At 43.6% G+C, this 23,480-nt stretch overlaps 1 protein-coding gene across 1 annotated transcript in view; it reads left to right on the forward strand.

Annotated features, from left to right (window-relative positions):
• The window catches only part of peli1b (pellino E3 ubiquitin protein ligase 1b), a 24,750-nt gene extending 2,846 nt beyond the window's left edge, over nucleotides 1–21,904 (forward strand). Inside the window, exons 2-7 of the mRNA XM_019888111.1 lie at nucleotides 13,018–13,328; nucleotides 17,346–17,475; nucleotides 18,713–18,814; nucleotides 19,564–19,764; nucleotides 19,842–20,030; nucleotides 20,577–21,904. Coding sequence (XP_019743670.1) covers nucleotides 13,225–13,328; nucleotides 17,346–17,475; nucleotides 18,713–18,814; nucleotides 19,564–19,764; nucleotides 19,842–20,030; nucleotides 20,577–21,146 — 1,296 coding nt within the window. The 5' untranslated portion in view covers nucleotides 13,018–13,224 and the 3' untranslated portion in view covers nucleotides 21,147–21,904. The remainder of the gene's footprint in view (nucleotides 1–13,017; nucleotides 13,329–17,345; nucleotides 17,476–18,712; nucleotides 18,815–19,563; nucleotides 19,765–19,841; nucleotides 20,031–20,576) is intronic.
• Nucleotides 21,905–23,480: the final 1,576 nt, after the last annotated feature.

A 23,480-nucleotide genomic window follows, 5' to 3' on the forward strand; every position in this document is an offset into this window, starting at 1 on the left:
AGAGCTGTGTGCGTACGTGTGTGTGTGTGTGTGTGTGTGTGTGTGTGTGTGTGTGTGTGTGTGTGTGTGTCTGTGTGAGCGCGCGCGTGTGTATTTAAAAAAAAAAAGCGGTCTAAAAAGCTTCATGCATGGATTTTTGAATCTGTTTTCATCACGGGCAGATGTGGTACAAGTACAGAAACTGGTATAAAAAAAAAAACAACATTCTGGTCAAATAGAAGTACAGTGGTGCCTTGGAAGCCGTTTAATTCATTTCATGGCCACACTCTCGAATCTCAAATTATATTTTCACATTGAAATGAGTAAAGCTGCCATTCATCTGTTGTAGCATCTCCCAAAAAAAAAAAACAAAACTTTTTTTGTTCTCATGTGGATTTTACAGAACTGGGGTACTCGAGTAATATGACTTGGACTCAAGTCAAGTTATATGCTTTGTGTCTTGTGACTTGACAAAAACTTATTTAAGACTCAACGTTCCCTCGGCAATCATGAGATTCGACTTGACTTTGAGATCTATGCATTGTACTTTTGTGGTTGCGAGCGTGTCGGCTATATTTGATGTGGCCGGACCGTCGTAAACAATTGCATGTCAACTTGTCCGAACTTCGCAAAGTAACAACCTACAAAGTGGCCATTTAGTCTCTTATTCACCCATTTACGCACAATAATAGATTTGGGCACCACAAACAAATTATGTCATTTTAAAATCTGATGATTGTACACGTTTACTCCCACTTTCAACATCTTTCAATCATTATCATCTCAGTAACAGTGTGACATTCACACACCAAAAAATATTCTTCTAAATAAATAGTGTCCATTCATATCATCCTCTTGAGTTGTTTCATTTTTAGAGATGTAAATGTTCATTTCATTGTTACAGACAACGCACTTCTTTGTGTTACGCTCAGTGAAAAAATATTTTATGATCACTCCAATATGTTGTGACTGAGCAAGATTTTATGACTTGAGTCGACTTACTTGAGTTTTGTTTTTGTTTTATTGTAGGCAGCACCATTTAATAGAGCTTCAGCCATCCAAAATAATGAGTTGTTTTTCGCGGAGGATAAAGAATATATTCCTGTGAGAGATTTGGGGAAAGTCTGTCGACGTGTTGCTCCATGCTTAGTGTTCAATAGCCAATATCGATCCACTTTTTTTTTTTCTTCTTTTAAGAATTCTTCACGATCTGGTAAACTGTTGCTAATTTTTAAATGAGTCGAGTTTGCTCCCACCATATGACGCTCGTGTAAACGTGGCATTATAATGGGCCCATATTCTTATTTAATTGTCCCTGCGTTTGAATATTATCGCGGCTGGTTTTTGAACACATCAAGGAAAAATTGTGTGGAGATCAAATGACGTGGAGAGGCACAGCCGGCCCGCGGGCCTTGACTTTGACAAATTCAAGACTTCCCCTCACTTAACATTGACTATCTCTCCATCATCCCCTTCCTCCAGCCTGTCCCATTTGAAACGATGTGATTGCAAGTTTGGCGTGCAGATTGGGATCACGCTCGCTTCCTGTTCGCCTTTTTTTGCAGAAGGGTAAACTTCCCATCTGTTGCAGCCTCCGGGGGGAGGGGGGGACTCTATTGCATGGGTAGAATCGGGACATTCTGCAGGCTGCTGCTACGTTGGGACGTGATAGTTGGAATTGCGGGAAAATGGCCAGATAGAATACCGGTACTTCATTTTCCCCCGGGAGCTGTATGAGACGAATGGCACCTTCAAACCACAATGGCAGACTTCCTGTGTTTAACCCTTTCGGGGTCAGAGGTCACTACAGTGGACAGCTTATCATGTTATTAGGTTACAGGGTGCATGAAAGGGTTAAAAGCATTGCTTCTATATTGACTTTTTTTGCGGTGTGTGTGTGTGCATCCCATCATGCGTGCTGGGTTTCATGTCAATTGTGACAAATTAGAAATAAAGTGAGAAAAATGTTGGGGGAAAAATGTCTGGATAGAAGTCGAGCACGCAGTTATTGAAATGATCAAGTCCTCAGAGAGAGAAAATGGCCAGGAACATTTTCGCCAGGATACTAACAACAATTTGTTTGAGTTTGTGAGGAATGGTAAAAGCCTCAAAATGACGATTCATTTGCGGGAATGATTCCGTACTAAGAAATAAAGCCGACCTTCACTATTGCATGTCTGCAGGTGACCGTGCAATTCAGGCACAAATCAGTAGCTGATTACCTTCAGTGATTTGAGTGCATCCTGTCATGATTAACGTGCCTGCTGGATTTTGTTGCTGGCAGACATTCATATTGTCGAATGCTCCGGATTTTGGCGGAGGCTCCTGAAATGTGGGTTGAAGTCCTCCCAAAAGCAATTCACGTGTGTATTATTGCCAGAGTGCTCCGCAGCGTAGCAAAGGACGTTTGACAATGTACGCCTCTCCCTCCTCCGTTCACGACGATATAGCGTCTCAATTTCAGCGAGGAAACCCAAGCTGATGGTGTCAGAGGGGGAGCGGGCAGATACTCTGATATCTTAATGGAGCCTCAAACAGATATATAGCCACGCGCACACACACACACACACACACACACACACACACACACACACACACACACACACACACACACACACACACACACACGCTCTCAGCAGGATGCTACGTTACTGTCGTCCGTGAACGAATGGGATGAAGGTCAGACTGGAAAGTTGAGTGCCATTCAAGTTAGCGCACATGATACAACAAGTCGCTCAACAAAGAGAGAGGGCGTGACACTCGCCTTGAGTGAATTTCAAGGCCACTGTGTGATTTTAGAGCATTTCAAGCCCGTTGACGCGCTGACTCAGGAATTGGGACCGATTCCAGTTTATAGTGGGAACGCGCCGAAAGCATCAATAATGGAATGGAATCGTTCAGGAATCGAAACAGGTAACTCTTAATTCTTCGAAATTCGATATTTCAAAATATTAGGCGGTGGGAGATGTGAAATAAATATCTTGCTTCGCCGTAGTTGTCACTTCCCTGCCTGCCAAATGTTGCTGTGCCTGCAGTACCTCACCCCGTCCACAAAAAATTGTGAAACCTCACTCATTAATGTTGGATTTAATTAAAAAAAAAAAAAAAACAACAACAACATATTGGTAGCAGCTGTTGGGTTTGTGTGGGGGTCTGGTAAACTCCCTGAAAGTTAGCGGAAGCAGCTTACACCGCTCCTGGAAAGTGGGTCAAACAGCAAACACGTTTTGGTGACCTGATTTCAACATAAAAAAACAACAAAAAAAAAAAAACAATCAAAGGGGAGTTTTCCCATCCTTAATTTCATATACCAGTAGTTGATGCCCATCCTGCAATGGCAACTCCAAATTTGACGACCGTTCTAAATTTGACCGAAATATTTGTTATATTCATTAATTATGCCACAAAAATTGCGCAAAACAACTCCAGGATCACCATGCGTGTCGTCACTCGTTACCAAAGTTAAAGTAAATTGCGTTATTGGTTTTAGGTGGCCTATTTTGGTTGCAATTGTTGAATCCGCATCTTGATGTGTCAACGTGGAAGGTGGAGAGATTATTTTAGCAAAGAAGTGCTCACCCAAGCCAGATGGATACCGATTTTATGATCAACTACTAATTGGTCGACCAATTTAAAAAAAATGCATAAAATGTGTCTTTTTTTGTGTGTGTCTCCTTTAAAGCATACAATAAAATAGGCAGAACATTTCGCTACTTTACAATACTTTGTTCTTTAATATTTTACTTTAAAAAAAAAAGAGAAAAATCTGCAGATGAATTTTTTTATGTCTTCTCTTAGGTTTATTATGATGTTATCACTTTAGCCCGCCTGGCCCAATATTTGCTGATTTTTTTGTGGTCTTTGAAAGGGATCAATTCGGCTGATGACCGTACATTTCAGACCAGTTCATTAACGGGAATATGAGGTAGCGCCATGTTTCTCGCTTGCATTTGTTCGAGCGGAACAAAGGAGGGGATCAAAAAAAAACAGCACTTGTCAATCTGGTGACCTGTGGTTGCTAAATGCTATCTTGGTTCACCGTTGACTGTCAACTTGTTAAAATGGGCTGTCACTTCACAAAGCGCTATTCTACTTTTGGTACTCAGAGCGCTTTACACTAACATCTTCATTTACCTCCTGATGACGCAGGAACAGGAACAACTTGCAATTCAGTATCTTGCTCGATTGAACCCCAAACTCTGGCTTGGGAGACAATCACGCTACCATTGAGCCATGCCGTCCCCTTGTTTACTACTCTAAACAAGTCAATGCATCATCCAACCGTTTTTTATTTTTTCTCGTACAGGCACTTATTAGAAGCCGGCTGCAGCGTTTTACAGAAAGCGTTGTTGTGAATTCACACACCATGTTGACACGCGCCGACCCCCATGACAACCGTGGCAACGTTTTTGCCGTCGCGTCGACATGAGTTTGTGTGTTTCATACGGTGCGTTTGTGTCGAGGTGTATATTTGTGTCGCTGCTTTGGATCCTGTTGCTGTTTGTTGCCGTGTGGTCCGGTTGAATCATTGATGAGGCTGTAACTGGAACGTCGCCCCACCTCCTTTTCCGCGTGTCACGCTCTTGGGAACGTCGCACGAGTCCGCCTGCGTGCCTCCACTTAAATAAATAAAGGCATCGACTCAATTCGATGCCTCCGTCCGCCTTTCTCAGGACACAAATAAACCATATGTGAATATTTGTAAAATATTGCATTTCTTTAGGATAGCTGCCACGTTGGGTTTATTTCAAATATTTGTGAAGATTCTCAAATAGTGGCCTAATAGATGCTTCAATTTACCATCTATCCCACTTAATATAATAACGTTGATGTGGTGATAGGGCCTGATCAATTAATTGGCCCGGCTGCTGATATTCGCTCTTTTAAAATTGTCTTTTTTTTTTTTTAACACATTAAGACATTACAACATAAGACATGTAAGCTTCCCCCCAAATAATAAGCAAAAAAAAAAAATAATAATGATTTTCTCTGTGTGGTGAAGTTACTCAAGAAGCCTGTAATTGATATCATTTTTTTTTTTTTTTTGCAGATTTTTTTTTTTTTTGCTTAACATTTCCCCAAAATTTTTTTTGCTTAACATTTACCAAAAAAAAAAAAAAAACAATTAATGATTTTCTCTATGTGGTAAAGTTACTCAAGAAGCCTGTAATTGATATCTTTTTTTTTTTTTTTGTAAATGTAAAGCATAAAAAAAAATTAAAAAAAAGAAGCTCTTTTATTCGTTGCGTACTAATGAATAGTCAGATTCATTTTCAGAAATTTTCTTCGACCAAATTTCAGAATCAGTAGCGGCCTAAAAAAAAATTTATATTGATCGGGCCTTAGTTTGTAATTATCTTATTTTTACGCAGCTGATGCGGCATCTATATAGCCTATGCTTTTAAACTTTAAAGTTGCATATGGCGGCGGAGCGTATTCCAGAGCAATAGCTGCTCGATGTCGATCTGAAAAGGATGAATCTCTTTGGACCAATTACAGTTGAGCGCTGTGAAGTCTGCCTAGTAACAAGCAGCCAGGACAAATATGACTCAAGAGTCCTGTTTCCAGAGTCCTTTGGAAGGTCAAGGCTGAATCTGGGGGGGACCTTGTATTCTTGGACGTGGCTGCTGGAGCTGCCATCTTTGTCTGCACACGGCAACTTCTAGCTCGTGTCGATGAGTCAATTTCATTCTCAGCGGGAATTTGGCGCCAAAGCCTCCGACTCCTGTTCTCCCGTCTGCTTGTTTAGGCGCAGCGGGGGATGAGTGGCATTGATCGTGCCGTCATCCTCTGTTGGGGGGACGGAATCGATGTACGGATGTATTTTGCATGCTTTTGAAGTGAAATGAGTCATTTAAAAAAAAAAAAAACAAAGACAGGTGTGGTCGGTCTTGGCCGCCCGATGCTTGGTGGTCTCGCCTTGCGTTCACATGTGTTTTCAACCGCGTTTACATTCCACACCCTGTTCCTAATGCTCAAGTCGTCCTCCTTGCCGCCGCTGCATATTTCGTGCCTCGCTGTTTAGAGCCGTCGAGCATTGTTGTAGCAACGCTTGTTCCAAAGTCAGTCGAGTACATCGGGGCGGGGTACTTGGCAAGTCCCCGGAAACACAAGTTCACTCTCTTGAGTCTCTTTCACATAGAGCTCAAGCAAAATCGCCCACATCCAAAGACATTTCGCCTCACCCTGCAATCAAATCTTCACGCGTGAGTGCGTTAGAATTAAAATGCTCACACTCCTCCCGGCGTTACGGATCGTGTCTTTGAAACTGAACCCAGAATTTTCACAGAGCGACAGAGCATCAAAATAGTTGTGGAGACTCCTGCTTTCAACACAACGGGGTCGAAGTGAGTGTCGGGTGTTAGATTTCACACCACTGTCGGATAACCTGACACACAGCCGCCGTCCCGCAACTGTTACGGCTCTCATAATATCTGGTGCCATTTAATACAGAGAGGCGGCACAAGAAAAAAAAAAAAAATCCCGGAAAATAGACATTCAGAAAATGCCATTTATCTCCACGGAGCAATTCAATTCACTCCCAAAGACATGTTTCTCAACCCGTTCAGTCCCAGGTGCTTTTACAAGTCAATGTTATAACTTGATGTTGGTTTTTAGTGAACTGTGTCGCTGCTTTATTAAATACGTTTTACTGACATCTTGATCGTTCTGTTGGCGTTTCCTTTAGCGTAGCTCCATCTAGTGGATGAATAATGCGGTGCGCCCAATGTATGAAAAAAAAAAGACAAAATAGGCCATTTATTGAAGGTGCGCCTCATAATCCAGTGCACCTTTTAGTGCGGAAAATACGGTAACCCTTTCAGGGACAGCGGTCACTACAGTGGACAGCTTATCGTGTTACCATTATTGGTGCATGAAAGGTTTAATCGGCCACCGGGCGTTATTTCTTCAGTTGGAAGGATTTCATGCTGAAAATAACAGGTGCCAGGTGTTGCGCAGCAAGCGAGAAGCGGCCACTCAGGTTCGTGGAAATAGTTGACTGAAAAGCAAGCAGACTTGCCAAAAAAAAAAAAAAATCCCAAATCAACCCTCAACAATAACCAAACGCTCATCTGAACAGGGAGCTGCGATCTGACGAAAAGCCGCCAATTGGCAAATTCAACAACCGACTGCCGCGTCAACAAGCTCTAAATTGGGAAAATGAAGGGTTCATGTATTAGTGCGTCAGCCTCACAGTGCAGAGATGCAGGGTTTGACGGCTCCGGCCTTCCTGTGTGGAGTTTGCATGTTGTCCCCGTGCCGATGTGGGTTTTCTCCGGGTACTCCGGTTTCCTCCCACATTCCAAAAAACATGCATGGCAGGCTAATGGGACACACTAAATTGTCCCTAGGTGTGAGTATGAGCGCGGACGGTTGTTCGTACTATGTTTGCCCAGCGATTGGCTGTCAACCGGTTCAGGGTGTCCCCCGCCTACTGCCCGACGGCAGCTGGAATACGCTCCGTCACGCCCCCGCGACCTTTGTGAGGAAAAGCAGATCAGAAATGGTTCATGTTGTCGTTCGTCCGATCACAAATCACATTCCGACACCTTCCCTGCCTCATGGACGGTCGAAAGTTCAAACTCGAGGCGCAGTTTACATATAACACATAACACAACGGCAGTACATGAGACAAAATTGCCTCCTGTTGCACATGGCTGCCATTTTGCAGGATGTCAACGCCCAAAAAAAATCCAGAAAAATGACAGCTTTTACGGACAGTGTGAAAGGCTGATCGCTTACCTTTTTGTTCGTGGTTTTCTTTGCATTAGGGGAACCACACACACACACACACACACACACATAGACATATACAGAGATAGCATGGTCCTCCAGGGAACGGGGAAGCTTGAAAGAAGCGTGTCCGGTCTAAGAGTGGGCAGGGAATTGGGACTTCCTGTGTGCTTTCTCTCACTTTAGCCCGTCTGGCACCAAAGCATTTCCTGTGAATGTTCCTGGACGGAAGTATTTGGACTTACCTCTTCTCCCACTTTCATCAATTTGCACCATGACTTTGGCCGTGTTGACTCTGGGATGGCCTTCCACCAGGCTCCTTTTCTCGCCACCCGTTAAAGGTCTTCCACGTGTATTTTCTTTTCTTTTTTTTCACATCTAAGTGTTACTAGTTCACTGGAACTGCCCACCACATACATTTATGTTCCATACTACATTGTTCTCCTTCCCCGCAAGCTGCAGCTCAGATTCCCGGCTGCGCTTTGTCTGTCCTATATTGATAAACGAGGTCTTATCTGTCTGACCGCTGTGATTCTCGCGACATTAATTTTCCCCCCATTGTGGCTTCACTGGCCATTTTCTGCTGTCCTCAGGTCTCTCCTCGGACTGCTTTTATCGTCGCTGTGTCTGGAAACCATTAACGGGATGTTTCCCCTTTCGTTCAGAATTTTGACATCCTTTGTGGGAAGAAGTGAGGCGCCCCCTGAGCTCCATGTGTTTTTTTTTTTTTTTTTTTTTTTTTAATGTGAGATCCAACAATGAGTGATTTGTCCGGAACAGTCTCTCCTCTTGACAGCGTTGGCTCCCGTCGCCTTGTGGAATGAAACACTTCCTTATTATGTCGAGAAGGAAACAACAGTCGGGAATTATTGTTTCATTTCTCCCTCCGAGCGCAAAATTATCAGACCATAAATTTCCTAATCAGCAAGCAGACTGTTCATTAAAAAAAAAAAAAAAACTACACGGCTCTTGAGTTGGTCAGCCAGGCTCTTAGCTTTTCCTTGAAGGCTCCTCGAGGCTTTAAAAGACTTAATCAGCTTTCCAGAACAGGACACAGGCCAAGCTGGTGCACAGAATTCCAGACTTGGATAAAAGCTGTTGTGAACACGCAGTTGATGAAGTGGATCAGCTGACTGGTACCACTTTGCAGCTCTTTGTTTGCCTCTTTGAAAGTCAATATAAAAAAAAATAAATAAAAAAAAGAAAGAAAGCACGGGAGTTGAAACGGCGCAACAGGCCCACCGAACAAAGATGACTCATGATTACATTGAACTTTGACGGATTCATTTCACTTGCACCTCTCAACAACGCTGACGCCCGTTACGCAACTCAAAAACAAGAAGTTTATCTTCTGTGCTGTGCATACAATGCGGGTTTTTTTTTTTTTTTTCCCCGTAGGCAAACATGATTCTTAATAGATGGAACTGAGTTCAATGAGTTCTCAAATCAAACGCCAGCTCTCTCCTCATGCCCGTAGCGTGATGCAAGATATTTTTGTGACTTGAAAGTCCATACCGCAGGTCAAGACGCTTCCAAAATGTCCATAAATAACTGGTTTTGCAACTCATAAATCCTGCCTTTGTTTGCCACTGGGCTCCTTTTGTTGTCATGTGAAAAAAAAAAAAAAAAAGGATTACACTCATGATGTCTGTTTCAGAGTGGGGATTAGAATTGCTTGTTGTTTGGTTCTATTATTATTTTTTTTTGAAAACTAGTCACTACAGGGTCACTTTGAGTGTCCCCTTGATGAATTTTGTGTTTTTGAACAAGATTACCGGAATAGCATTTCCATTTATGTCAGTGGGGAAAGATGATTTGAGATACAAGTGTATGAAATTCCAAACGTGCTCACGGTAAACTCGTAAATCAAGGCATTGATTGTCCAGGCGTACTGTTTATTTTTTAGTATTATTATTAATTTTTATTTTTTTTTCGGTGAAGCCCACAAGCGTCTCAGGAAACTGTTGTGGATTATGAACCGAGACCGCTTGAAGTGTGAATGCTTTCATGTCGATTATTTTTTGGGCTTGACGTCAGTGTTGCTCAAAAAGCATCGCAGCGGGCATCTTTTGACCCGCGGTAGACCGACGTCTTTTGTTGTTGTATGAAGCGTGAAGATGAAACGCGGGAAGATCAGGTGTGCAGGTTCCCGCTGGTCTTTCGTGGCGCTGCGTGCTGAGGTGCTCATCAAGCCGGGGATGATGTCAAGGGAATCATAAAAGGCGCAAAATGGCGGAAAGCCTTTTGAATGTTTGAGGATGTGGTGAATGCCGCGATTGACCTTCAACGTGCGGCAAAGATCAGAGACCACCTCTGGTTTGTCACGTTTGACCTGCTGTTGATATCTCACAATCATGTTGACGTGTCACATTTCAAAAAAAAACAGCAAAGCAGAGGAAATGTTTCCTGTGAAAGCGCTGGCATATTTTTCTTTATCTCCTAGATTTTAATCTCTTTAAATGCAAAAAAAAAAATGCAAGGTGTGTTGGGTTTTTTTTTTATTTTTTTTTTTTAGATTTTAGCCTGTGTCATTTAAAAAAAAAACGGTAAAAAAACCAAAACAATCGACAAACAAGAAAAGCTTTATTCTTAAGAAATATACCACAATCCAAAAACAAGTTCCTTAGGTTCATTAAAAACTCAAAAATTGTCCTTGGGTGCGAATGTGATTGTGATTAAATATTTGTCTACATGTGCCCTGCGAAACGGTGGTTAACTGGTTAACACGTCGGCCTCACTGTGCAGAAGTTGCAGGGTTCGATTCCGGCTCCAGCCTCCCTGTGTGGAGTTTGCATGTTCTCCCCGGACCTGCGTGGGTTTTCTCCGGGTATTCAGGTTTCCTCCATCATGCCAAAAACATGCATGGCGGGATTATTGGGCACTCCATATTATCCATGGTGTGACTATAAGATCAAATAGTTTAATAAGCGGATTAGAAATTGGATGGATGGATAGATGTGCCCTGCGATTGGCCTCTTCAGGGTGTCTCACGTCACCTCTTGTCCAAAATTGGCAGAGAAAGGCCCCAGTTCACACTGAACCCTAACAATAAATAAGCAGTTGAGAAAAAGATGGATTAATACATTTTTGTGAATCAAGGAGATGGGGCAATAAAACAGGCCAAAATTCAGATTTCAGGGTATGAGGCAGGACAAGAGACTACTTGCAGACTCGCTGTGCTTTCACCAAACGTGAGCATGCAGAAATAAGTTTGAAGTCAAGATTCTGCAGATTTTGCGAATAATGCCGTATGTGGCTTTGTTTTTCACTCCTCTTGATGCTATTCCTTTTTTTTTGTGCGCAGAGTTCAAGTTCAAAGTTGGAACACATTCCAATTCAGAAGTTATTACATTTGTGTGGCTGGGTTGCCTTACTGGTTTCGGGGCAGGTATTGTGGAATAAAATATTTCCTTGACTGTGCCATATTACTAAAAATAGATCCGCACAAGTCTCGTCTACTCTCCATTGAGATGAAATTATGATGAGCATTTTTTTATGCTATCTAAATATTATGCATTTACTCTATGGTATATTATTCTTAACAATCAGAGGTTACTCAGCGGGCGACATTTTAGTTGACCGTGCATTTCTCGTTTTTGTGGTTGGATGTGATTTTTTTTTTTTTTTGTGACGTGTTTCCCTTCACTGAGAGTTAAGAATAGGATTAAAAATAGGTCCAGAAAATATAAAAAAAAACATATCATCATAACATATAATACGTTCCACATTGGCCAAGTGTTGCTTTGGCGGGTGTCAAGTGGCTTTTGTGGCTGTCGTCAGCGTTCTGATCTCACTCGCTTGCAAAGTCGCTGGCCTTTCTCTTTTGTTGTGTCGCTGCATCTGTTTGTGTGCATCCGTGTGTGCGTGTGTGTGTGTGTGTGTGTGTGTGTGTGTGTGTGTGTGTGTCACTAAGCAGCGAGCTGCATGTCACAACGAGGTCAAGGGTGTGGGCACACACAAGCGCATGCCCACACACAATGTGCACTTGTATAATTAACGCTATTTTTTGCAGATTCTCATGCGGCTTCTTTTACACTATAATCATCTGAGTTTTGCGGGGGAGGGGGGTTGTTTTTTTAAAGAAAAAAATATAATTTTATTGCAATAAAATAAACATTGTAAAAAAAAAAAAATTAAAAAAAATAGATATAGAAGCCCTGAAAATGAATTAAAAATGCAATTGAAATATTTGCATGAATCATTGAAGGCAGCGTTTGAAATACATTTTTAAGTGTTTCTTAAAAATGTATGATTATTATTATTATTATTATTATTATTAATTTTGTTAACGATTACAAAAAATAATTAGCCGTGAGAAGGGATCCAAGTTCTTTTCTCCACTTTTGGAGGGGAAGTCAGTCCAGACCAAAGTAAACTTTCCACTTCCATGTGGAAAAATCTTTTTTTTTTTGTGGCTCATCTTGTGATACAGCACAATGTGACACTGGGAGGCTTGAAGAGCCTGAGAAGATGAAGACCTCTTGAAGTGAATGTGCTAAATCTCCGGGTGATTCCTCAGCTCCCTCGCCAACTCACTTGTGATTGATCCATTTTAATAGTTGACTACTGTGGAGTTACATTACACACATTGTGTATTGAACCAAACTGCATTAACCTTCTCTCACACAAGTCCGCTATCTTCATGCTAACACGCAATGCGAAACACCATGGAAGGGTTCATGAAACTAACGTCGATGTTGCAGTGATAGTCAACACAAGCAGAAACAGCACGTGGAGTCACGGCGTACAACAGTACTACAACACTAGGCATATATTCTTTATCCTCTGCTTAATACAGTACGTCTGATATCGCAGCTTAGTCATGCCACTCTACTGTTTTGTCATCAAATTGCCGCGTAGTTTGAATGTACGTATTATCCTGCCCTCTGGTGGTCAAGAAGCACACACCAAAAGGAACGTTCGGTTTCTTATAAAGTACATGACTGTCGAGTGCCATTTTTTGTACTAAAAACACGTTGCAAAGATTTTTGTCGGCGTTTGGGCACTGGAACCGACGAGTGGCATTTCCGTTCTTGTCAGCGGCGAAAGATGATTCGAGGTGTCCTGCGTTCCGATCGTGGTCATGAATCCACATTATAAGTCAAGGCACGGCTGTACTTCGAGCGCGAAGGCGTTCTTGTGCTTTGCTCTAATTTGCACCCAACTGAAAACTGACAGTCAGGAAACCACATCAACACCTGCGCTGTGTCAAAGTCACGGAAAATCGGCGTCACTTCCCGTTTCTGATGCACGCTTCAACAGGGTGATCATTTTTGTCTCTAAACGTCCCCGCTTCCCTTGCAGGGGAGGACTGAGGACGCCCGAGGCATGAGAGGCTGGAGCTGAGGCACACTTGACCCCTTCCCCTTCCTCCTCCTCTTCCTCATTTCCCACCCCTGTGTTCCACTTAGTTCAGCACCACCCTCGACTCCCTGTCCCACTTCCTCTGTGCTCCTATCTGCCTGCCCCCCCAACACTCACCACCACCACCACCCCTTGCAGCCCACCCTGATGTCCATCCATCAGCCAAGCCCGATGTACTCCCCCGAGCAGGAGAACATCTGCACCACTTCCATCAAAGTGCCAGTCAAGTATGGAGAGCTCATTGTGCTCGGGTAAGCAGCTCCCGATCACACGACAGTTCAATTCGGTTTCTCCAGATTGCCAGGGGTTCACAATTTGTATTTTGGAGGCGTGCTTTGCAATTGGGAAAGCCTTCTAGAACATCAGAACCCTTTGGGGCGAAATCACAGGCGTTTTAAATGGTGGCCGGTGCGAGCTGACCTCCATTTTATGAGTTTGAATGTGATTGGGTAATTGTAAATACTTGCCCAACCTCTTTTCTTTCTTTCTTTTTGTTTTTTAATATTTCTTCTCTTCATTTTTTTTGTTTGGACAGGTTATGTCAGATTAGGTCACATTATTGGTGTCAAAAATTTTGAATTGCACACAAACGAAACACAAATGAATTAAGGCGTCTGAAAAGATGAACATGCTCACTGTAACTTATCAAGTAAATGTATGGGAATAAAATCGTAATGTTTTTTTTTTTTAATTCATTTGTTAAAATAGGATTTTTCCTGAACAGTGAGTTTAACATCATTAAAAACAACTTTGGTGTAAAGACTACAGTTTTTTTTCTTAAAAATCTGATTATAACACTACAACTGGAAAACATGAATTTGTGATCAGTATTTTATGACTTTTTTTTTTAATAGATAACCTTTCAATTCCCATAGCATTTCAGGGGTCTACGTGGTATTTATGATGTTAAATTGGCAATGACATTAGGGAGTCCTTGGAAAACGCTCTTAAGGAGCCAAAAAAAAAAAAGATTGAGGGAAGAAAAACAATCAATAAAATTTGGATTTTCATCATTTTTATTTGAAAGCCCTATCAAGCAACCCTGGGTTAATTTATTATTTTTACACTGCTAGAACGGTTCAGATCATAGGCTAATATTCGGGTTCGAAGACACATTATGCACTCCCCGTATACCCAAATGTTCACTCGTAACCATGCAACGAAACGTGGTCCAAAGTGGCAAAAACGCAGCCGTCGTCATGAGCAACCGTGTGTTTCAACATTGCGCAGGAAGTCAGCACAGATGGAACAAGTCCTTCAGGAGCCTCCGAGTGACTCCGCCCCAGACGATGGCGTGTCAGGAAGCATCCTCGTTTTTTTTTTTTTTTTGGTTGTTCGTCCGAAAACACGTCCGGCGGGGTCGAAAAACGAGGTCGGGAAAGTTTCTGACTGAGTAGCAACGTCTCAGTGTTTGGGAAGCGCATCGCTATGGCGACAGGGCAGGGCCGCTCGCCCGGGGGACGGCGCTGAGCTTTGTAGGCGGTTCGAGCTCGCGTTCCCGTGGGTAGCAGCGGCGCTAGCAAACAGAATCAAAACAATGGCTGTGAGTTCAAGGGTTAAGAATGTCTCCCTCCGTATGGAGTGCCGCCACAAGCAACGTGTATACTTTAAACGGCATAGGTGGAGGCTGTAAAGGAGTGTTTTATGGTAAGTTATTCAACTTTTCCATCGCGCTGTGCCTACAAAACTCATATTTTTTTGGCAGTGAAGCGTCAACCATCTTGACGCCCATCAGATGGACTCTTCAAACCAAAATGGGAGACTTGTTTTCCGCCATAACATCTTAAGACTTTTGGTGGGCCTACTCATCATAGAATATTGATTTTTTTAAAAAAAAATATTTTGTTGGAATATTTACAGATTATCAAAATTATTAATCGATCAACCAGGTAGAAATTCACGCTGTTTCATACACAACAATGCCGACACATTCTACAGTAAGAAACAAGTGCAAGGCAGGTATTCTTTTTTTTTTTTTTGCATTTGTATCTGTGACTTTGACTGTCTGTGGTTTTAAAAGGTGTGGCCCGGTGAGTGACACGTACGAATGAGAGTTGAGATGGCTGCATTTAGGTTCGTTTAGCGACTGGCTCACCGGCGCTTCCCACATACCGTAGCGACGTCATACGTATTAAAGGGTCGGTACATCGTAACCGTATGGCAAAATTGATTCTGATCCGAGTCTAGATGCAATTACGATGCTAATACCGAGTCACGCATACAGAGCGCATCGCGGTCCAGAGAGGCCATGCTTGTTTATTAAGACACGCGTGTCGAGACTTCACTCCTTGATGTGTTTAATGTGGTTCTCCTTTTCAACTCGAACTCATGTGCGTACTTGTTTTATCTACCTGCGAGGAGCAGACGGGTGGAGTTGACTTTTTTTTTCTCCACCGTTTCATTACTTTCCAGTAGGAGTATATTGACAACGGTCCATTTGGCAAAGAAATAGACTGAAGTCCAATGTGAATAATTACAATACGCGACTCACAAGGAGGTACGGATAATTGGACTTTTAAGGTAAAATGAGATTGGAGCGTCATCAGCAGGTTGCAACAGAGATGGAGAAACTGGAAGGGTCACAGAAAGGCACGGCCGCGGACATTCTAGAAAATGTTATTGGCTCAAAGAGCTGTGGTGAATTTTGAGGAAATATCTATTTGAACATTATCTGGAAAGAATAATGCAATGCAGTGGTACCTTGCCTTACAAGTGTTACAAGGGTTATTAAATTAATCAACTAAATTCATATTTAATATAATAGTAAATATAAATAATTGATACAAGCTCTGCTCGAGAAAACTTTTTTTTTTCAATGCTTGCATATTTTCCGGAATTTTTTCTGGTCGGATTTGAGGTCCCACGGTCTTTCATTCTGATGTTTTTGGGGATTTTTTTTTTCTTCTTTGGTCACATGCAACGCTACGACTCTGCTGACCCTTTTAAAACCGTCGGCCCTGACCTAGAACCAAAAAAAGCAGTCGTAGAAAAAAAAAAAAAAACAGCAAAGCAAAGTGGAAAAGCCTTGAGAGGTTAAAGGAGGAGAGCCAGCCGCCTTTTACTGCTTTTTCCACCGAGGAAAATTTCCACGCTAATCTGCGTGACAACACCGGTTTTCGAGCAGCAAAGTTCGAGTCGGCTGTGAAATCAACCGACCCGGCAACGTGGGTACATGTGTGTTGTTAAATAACACACGTGGTGTCATGTCAGAGGTTGCCACGCCGAGATGAGGAGCTTAGCGGACGTACGGGAAAGTGTGTCTGTGTAGCTGTTGGCGTGAAGGTGCGTCTCTGTGTTGCGTGCTCAGAAGGATGAGGAGGAGGAGGGTGTGGTGAAAGTTTTTTTTTTTCCCCTCCACTTCCAGCTGAGCATGTGGACTTAAGTCAAAACAAACCTCGGAGAAGCCGTTTAAAGGGATGATTCAGTCATTTGAGCGCACACGCTTCAAAAGCGCCACTCGCTGTGCTTTTTTTATTTATTTTTCCCTCCCGAGTGTGTGGTTTTCTGTTAAGAAGATGTAAAAAAAAATAAATAAAAATACCCCCCCACCAAAAAAAAAAAAAAAGCCGTGCTTTCACATAGGCACACCTAAATGTGGCTCAAGGGACACAGTGGGTGACTTGTTATGGGGAAAGTCCGCAGCTTGAGTTCTTCCACTGAGCGTTTCTTTCGCTAAATAGCAACCCACTAACCCACTATTTATTATTCATCGAGCACAACTACCGCTTTTTAAAACATAATTTTAATACATATTAAATCAACAGTAAGCTCACCGAAGCGCAATACGAGAACTGCACACACACGATAATGCACCGCCAGCCGTTAAGTGACCGCAACAATGTCCGATTTTCTGTCGACCCATCAACAGACGGCGCCGTTTTTTTACCTCCGCCCTCCTCAAGCTTGCCACAGACACTGGACTCAAAACAAGAGATCCTGGACTAAAAAATGGGACACTTGAGATATTTTGGAACCACTTTTAAGGCTTTTTGGGATTTGTTGTGAGCCCCGCCCCCCCTCTCTCCCACTCATCATAGCATGTATTATTTATTGTTCTTTACGAGTTTTGAGAAGTTAAAGGTGCACTTTGTGATGCATTGAGTAAGGTGAGTTTAGGTGAAGTGGGTACGCACGTGCTCTCAAGGAACGGAAGCGTTTGTTTGTTCCACTTGGATTTATTATGCAGCTGTTCAGACTGTAATGTCCCATTGTGTTTTGTGTGCGTGTGTGCTTGTGTGTGTGTGCTGTGTGTGTATGCGTGCGTGCAGGTACAATGGCTCTTTACCCAACGGCGATCGAGGCCGACGCAAAAGCCGCTTTGCGCTGTGCAAACGGCCAAAGGCCAACGGAGTCAAACCCAGCACGGTTCACGTCGCCTGCTCTCCGCAGGCTGCCAAGGTGAGACAATAACACACGTATGCACACACACGGCGAACACAGTGCGTATTCTACCTTTACAAAAATACTACTGCTCACTTTTGCTTGTGGTATCTTGGGATGCAAGTCACCTGAATTTTTTTTTTTTTTACGCGCTGTCGTTCGGCCCATTTTTTTATTTTTTGCTTTGACTTGCAAGCAAAAATTTGAGTTGTGAGCGTCGTACAGTGGCATGGAACTCAACTCACTTTACAAGAAGCAGCAGTTGGGCAGGTCGTGAACGGCGAATTACGCAAGCCACCGCATACCGTAGCTTTGCCTTCGAAAAGTCTGCTTTGCATCATGCTGACACAAAAAAAAAATGCAACGCCATGTTCTGACCCTTTAAGTAACAAATACCTTGAACACAAAGGACAGAGCAAAACATGTAGACAGACAATATAAAAATACGGATGGCATATTTTCTTTATCCTCTCCGAAGAATGAAAAATATTATGTTTGAAAAAGAATCTGATTGCGATGTTTTTTTTCATGTAATTTTTTTTCAAGGTCTTCTTCTCATGTGTTTGTAACAAATACAAGCCATAAATTACAAATATTGTCACAGAACAAATTAAACTTCAATTTTAAGGGTTCGTGGTAGGTACCACAGTGTCCGATGTAACCGTGGTAACAGTTTGCCCACTTCTCTTATTTCCAATTGGAAAAGATTCCAAATCCAAATAAATGAGAAATGCAACATTGCTTTTTTTTTTTTCTCCAAGGTTTGCTCTCTTCCTAATTGTGTGCGTGTGTGTGTCCAAGACTGAGTGCAGGTTTGCTTAAAGTGAAACGATAACGTTGAAATGGAACACTAGGAAATGTTTAGAAGAGAGAAAGCAATTGTAAACGGATCATTTGGAGGAATTGCAGTTTTCCAGTGTGTGTGTGTGTGTGTGTGTGTGTGTGTGTGTGTGTGTGTGTGTGTGTGTGTGTGCGTGCGTGCGTGTGCGTGTGTGTTGACATCTGTGCCTAATATCCAGTACTTGGTGCGGACACACACATGCGCAAAAGAGGCCAGGCTTTTAGGTCATTTCACAAGTCTGGAAGGAGCGGTTTGTTTTCTTGCGGGTGGTCCCCGAAGTGTTTTGGCTTCATTGTCCAGACCGCAAAAGTGACGCTATGAACTCGCTTGACCCTCCTTTTGTCTTAACTGCCGCCGGACCCTCGCTGCCGTTTTTTTATAGGAGGGCTGTGTGTTGTCTTGCGCCCCCCTCAGGCCATCAGCAACAAAGACCAGCACAGCATCTCGTACACGCTGTCCAGAGCCCAGACGGTGGTGGTGGAGTACACACACGACAGCAATGTAGACATGTTTCAGGTACCAGACGCACACACACACACGCACACACACACACACACACACACACACACACACACACACACACACACACACAGAACGTCTTCTTCGCTGGAGTCGCGCATGCAAGTTTAATTCCAAAACGTGTTTAATATTCACAGCGATGTCAGAGGTTAAGCTGCAGGGCGGCCGACGGGAGAGCAAAGCATGAAAGGCGTACGACAGATGAGGGAGGGATGGAAGGAGAGGAAGAGTCATTCTTTTCTTTTTTTTTTTTTGTTTGAATGAATGCCGTGACGACTAACTTTCTGCGAAGTTCCGGGAAGATAATACGCCGGGCTGAAGTCGAATGGGCGTGACATGGACAAAAGTATTGGGACACGTCATTGCACCAACATGACAGGTGGAATGTGCTTCACATAATGAAAAAAAATCAACATTTCATGGCATGTACAAAATCATCCATTTTCAACACCGCTTATCCTGAAGAATTTTCGCATGGTGTTGCTGGTGCTGATCCCAGCTGACTTTGGGTAGGAGGCAGACTGCACCCGGAACTGGTCGCCAGCCAGTCACAGGGCACAGATAGAGACAAATGAGCATTCACACCCCACATCCACACCGTCACTGAGCGGGAACCGATCCCACGCTGCCCGCACAAAAGTCAGGCGAGTGTACCACGACACCCATCAGCAACAGACGAGAAATAAAAATACAACGTTCGTCAGTACACCTGGTGAGATTGTGGTCCCTTGTGCTTGTTTTCACAGGTGGGTCGTTCCACAGAGAGCCCGATCGACTTTGTGGTGACGGACACGGTGGCGGGCACCCAGAGCAACGGCGACTCCACGCAAACTGTCCAGAGCACCATCTCCCGCTTTGCCTGCCGCATCATGTGCCAGCGCGCGCCGCCTTACACCGCCCGCATCTACGCAGCCGGCTTCGACTCGTCCAAGAACATCTTCCTCGGGGTGAGGAGCCACGACACGAAGCAAAACCAAAAGCCGACAAATGACGCTGAAAATCCATTTGTTTGTTTTTATGTCAGGAGAAAGCTGCTAAGTGGAAGACGTCCGACGGGCAGATGGATGGCTTGACCACCAACGGCGTACTGGTGATGCACCCTCGCCACGGCTTCAGCCAGGACTCCAGGCCCGGCGTGTGGCGGGAGATCTCCGTGTGCGGCAACGTTTTCACGCTGCGAGAGACACGCTCGGCGCAGCAGCGGGGAAAGATGGTGAGCGGATGTCAAATAAATATGACATGGGCCATTGTAATACATGTTCATTTATTGTTTTTGTTTGTTTAAAAAAAAATACTGGAAAGAGGTTCTTGGAAAAAAAATCAATCACAGTATTGAGGGGGGGTGGATCACAGTTAGATTTTTTTTTTTTATTTATGGAACAACACCAAATAAATGACACTTTGCTCCAATCTAAAGTAGTCAGTGTGCAGTGCTGTGTCAAGTAACACTGCCCCCTAGTGTCCAAAAAAATCACATCTATAAGATTTCAAAATTTGCATAGAAATCATGTGTAATGTTGCTCCGAATAGATATTTTTCAGCAGGAATTTCTGAATTTCAGATTGAAAAATTGACGACGGTTTAATATTCTAAAGTTTCGATGTGAGCTCATTCTACCAGTTGGTAACTTTTATTGAAAGGCAGCGTGTTTTACCATTTTTATTTTTGGCCACTTGATATTGGCTGATTAAATTGGTCGGCCGATGAATCTTATTTCAAACGCAGCTAGACTAGAATATGGTTCGTTTGTGGTGTGCAGGTGGAGGCCGAGTCTCAAGAGCTGGTGGACGGCTCCCTGATCGACCTGTGCGGCGCCACGCTGCTGTGGCGCACGGCCGAGGGCCTGTCGCGCACGCCCACCCTCAAGCAACTGGAAGCCCTGCGGCAGGAGATTAACGCGGCACGCCCCCAGTGCCCCGTGGGCTTCAACACGCTGGCCTTCCCCTCCATGCGGCGCAAGGACACACCGGACGAGAAGCAGCCGTGGGTCTACCTGCGCTGCGGCCACGTGCACGGCTACCACGACTGGGGCAACCGGCACGAGGAGCGGGACGGGCGCCAGCGCGAGTGCCCCATGTGCCGCGCCAAGGGGCCCTACGTGCCCCTGTGGCTGGGCTGCGAGGCCGGTTTCTACGTGGACGCCGCGCCGCCCACACACGCCTTCGGCCCCTGCGGCCACGTCTGCTCGGAGAAAACGGCCGCCTTCTGGAGTCAGATCCCGCTGCCCCACGGCACGCACACCTTCCACGCCGCGTGCCCCTTCTGCGCCCACCAGCTGAGCGGCGAGCGCGGCTTCGTCAGACTCATCTTTCAAGGACCTCTGGACTAGAGGACGCCTGGTTTGGACGACTTTGTTTTTTGTTTTTTTGTCGTTGTCGTCTCGCTCTCATTTTTAAGGGACCTTTTTGAGTATTCCTTTTTCAAGACAAATATTTCTACATTTTCCACTGAGACAAAACTGCTGGAGAGACTTTGTGATCGTGACAACGACGACAGTATTTATCCCAAAGCAAAAGCTATGGTGCGGCTTATTGTTCTCGTATTTCAGGGTGTCCCCCAAAAAATGTGCACTCTCTAAATGGCCACTCCCCAAAATTTCAGAATTTGCCTAAAATGCACTCGAACATTTAAAGGTGAACTTAATATGACCTTGTCTAATCGATTATAAAAAAAAAAAAACATTAATTTGGTAATCCACAAACACATTCTGTGACTCTAATGCTCATATTTTATGCTTTTGTGACACCTCAAACCATAAAACAACAGAAGCAAGACTGAAATGGCTTTTCAGAGGAAAAAAATAATTTACAGCGAAACAACTAAGAAACACATTGTGAGTGACGATGACTGACCGCAATTAGTGGCTTTTTTCCAATGGCGTTCACCATTCACGTCATCTTTCCTCACGGTCCGTGGCACACTTTTCTAAAGCCTAGTGCGCTCTGTTTCTTCCATACATACACACAGTTTAAGTGTGAGACGCTTAAAATCGAAAAGCATCCAAAGCGATGCAATCGCGCCATCTGTAGGCATCTGTTGTGCATTACAAACCTGAATTTTCTGAACTCGCGTCATCTTGTGTTGTTTCGAAATAAATGAATACATTATTCCGATTTTTTAGGGGACACCCTGTACACTGTATGTCTCATTAGCTAATTTAAAACTTTTTTTATGGCCCTCAAGACATCACGTCTCTTTCCAGTCTTTCATCTTTGTACTCTGCACATTGTGTGTGTCCCGAAGGTTTTTCGAGGTCTTTCATTTTTGTGTGTCATATCCGTCAATGTTTTGTCCCGTGTTTGACTCTCCAAGCCGTTGACAAAGCAATACCTTTTTCTGAACCTCTTGAAGCATTACAGGTCGTCTGAGTGGTCCCTGCCCCCTGAACCCTTTAAATCAGCGCAGCCATGTAGCATCGCACACACACGAGCAGGACTTCAAATGTTTTTTGTGACCACTGTTATGAAACGCCAGTGTAGTTTATTGGTTGGAAAACCATGACTGTATATCCGTGAATGTACACGTTCTATCCAGAAGTTATTTTGACACCCTTACAAGTTGAAAGTGTTCCAATCAATGACCTAATAATTTCATCATGTTCCTACTTAACCCGAGGTGAGAGATTCAAATGAGTTTGTGTTTCAAATGAGAGTTTGAAGCTCCAGTCTTTCAGTTTGGGGTGTAAAGACAGTGTTTCAAATGAGCATTTAGAGCAGGGGTCCCCGGTCCGCGGACCGGTACCGGTCCGCAGGGCATTTAGTGCCTGGTCGCACAGAAAGAACTTGCCTTAATTCCGTTTTATTTCGGAATACGAAAGATGTTTTATTTTGAAAAAATACCGGATTCTCCGTTACATCCGTTTGTGTCACGCTTGACACACGTCAAGCTACGCTTCTCCGTCACGTGACCGATTACGCGGAAAAACAAAACGCCAGAGCTCGCAAAATGATGAGTAATAAAACTGCTGGAGATCGCAAATGACGGCGGCCTGAAAAGTACGTTCGAGACAACTGGATGAAAGTTATGGCTGAATATTCTAAGATCGCCACAGTAGCACTGTTGCTATTTCCGACATGCTGCCTGTGTGAGGCTGGGCTTTTCTGCAGCAACGGCGACTAAAACAAAATTACGAAGTAGACTGGACATAAAACACACACTTGAGGTGTCATTGTCTCCTATTACACCGAGATGGGACCGTCTGGTTGCAGAAAATCAAGCTCGGGGCTGTGGTGAGTCGTCATTTTCATGCACTTTGAATTTGCATTGTATCGTATTTTGAAGGCATTAAACATTACCATAGCGATCGGAGTGTTGCGGCCAGATTAGACGCTCCTTGTGTTTATTATTATATTTCGAAAACACCATAGTTTTCATGCAGCTCATACCATATTATTTTGTTGTATTATTTCCGCCACACCTTAAATGCCGGTCCCTGAAAATATTGTCTGACATAAACCGGTCCGTGGGGCAAAAAAGGTTGGGAACCCCTGCTTTATAGAACAGCGACGACGTGTAAAATGAATGAGCTTGGGGCGATTTTCGTGTCATGTTTTCTTAACAGAGTGTTCGCCGATTTGTTAACATCAGCAATAAGGGCCAGACTGTTTGAGTCAGGTTTGATTAAAGTTTCCCCAACGATTCAAGCAACTAGCGTCGGCGCGTG

The sequence above is a fragment of the Hippocampus comes genome, unplaced genomic scaffold (assembly GCF_001891065.2).
Source record: "Hippocampus comes isolate QL1 unplaced genomic scaffold, H_comes_QL1_v1.1 scaffold136, whole genome shotgun sequence".
NCBI lineage: Eukaryota > Metazoa > Chordata > Actinopteri > Syngnathiformes > Syngnathidae > Hippocampus > Hippocampus comes.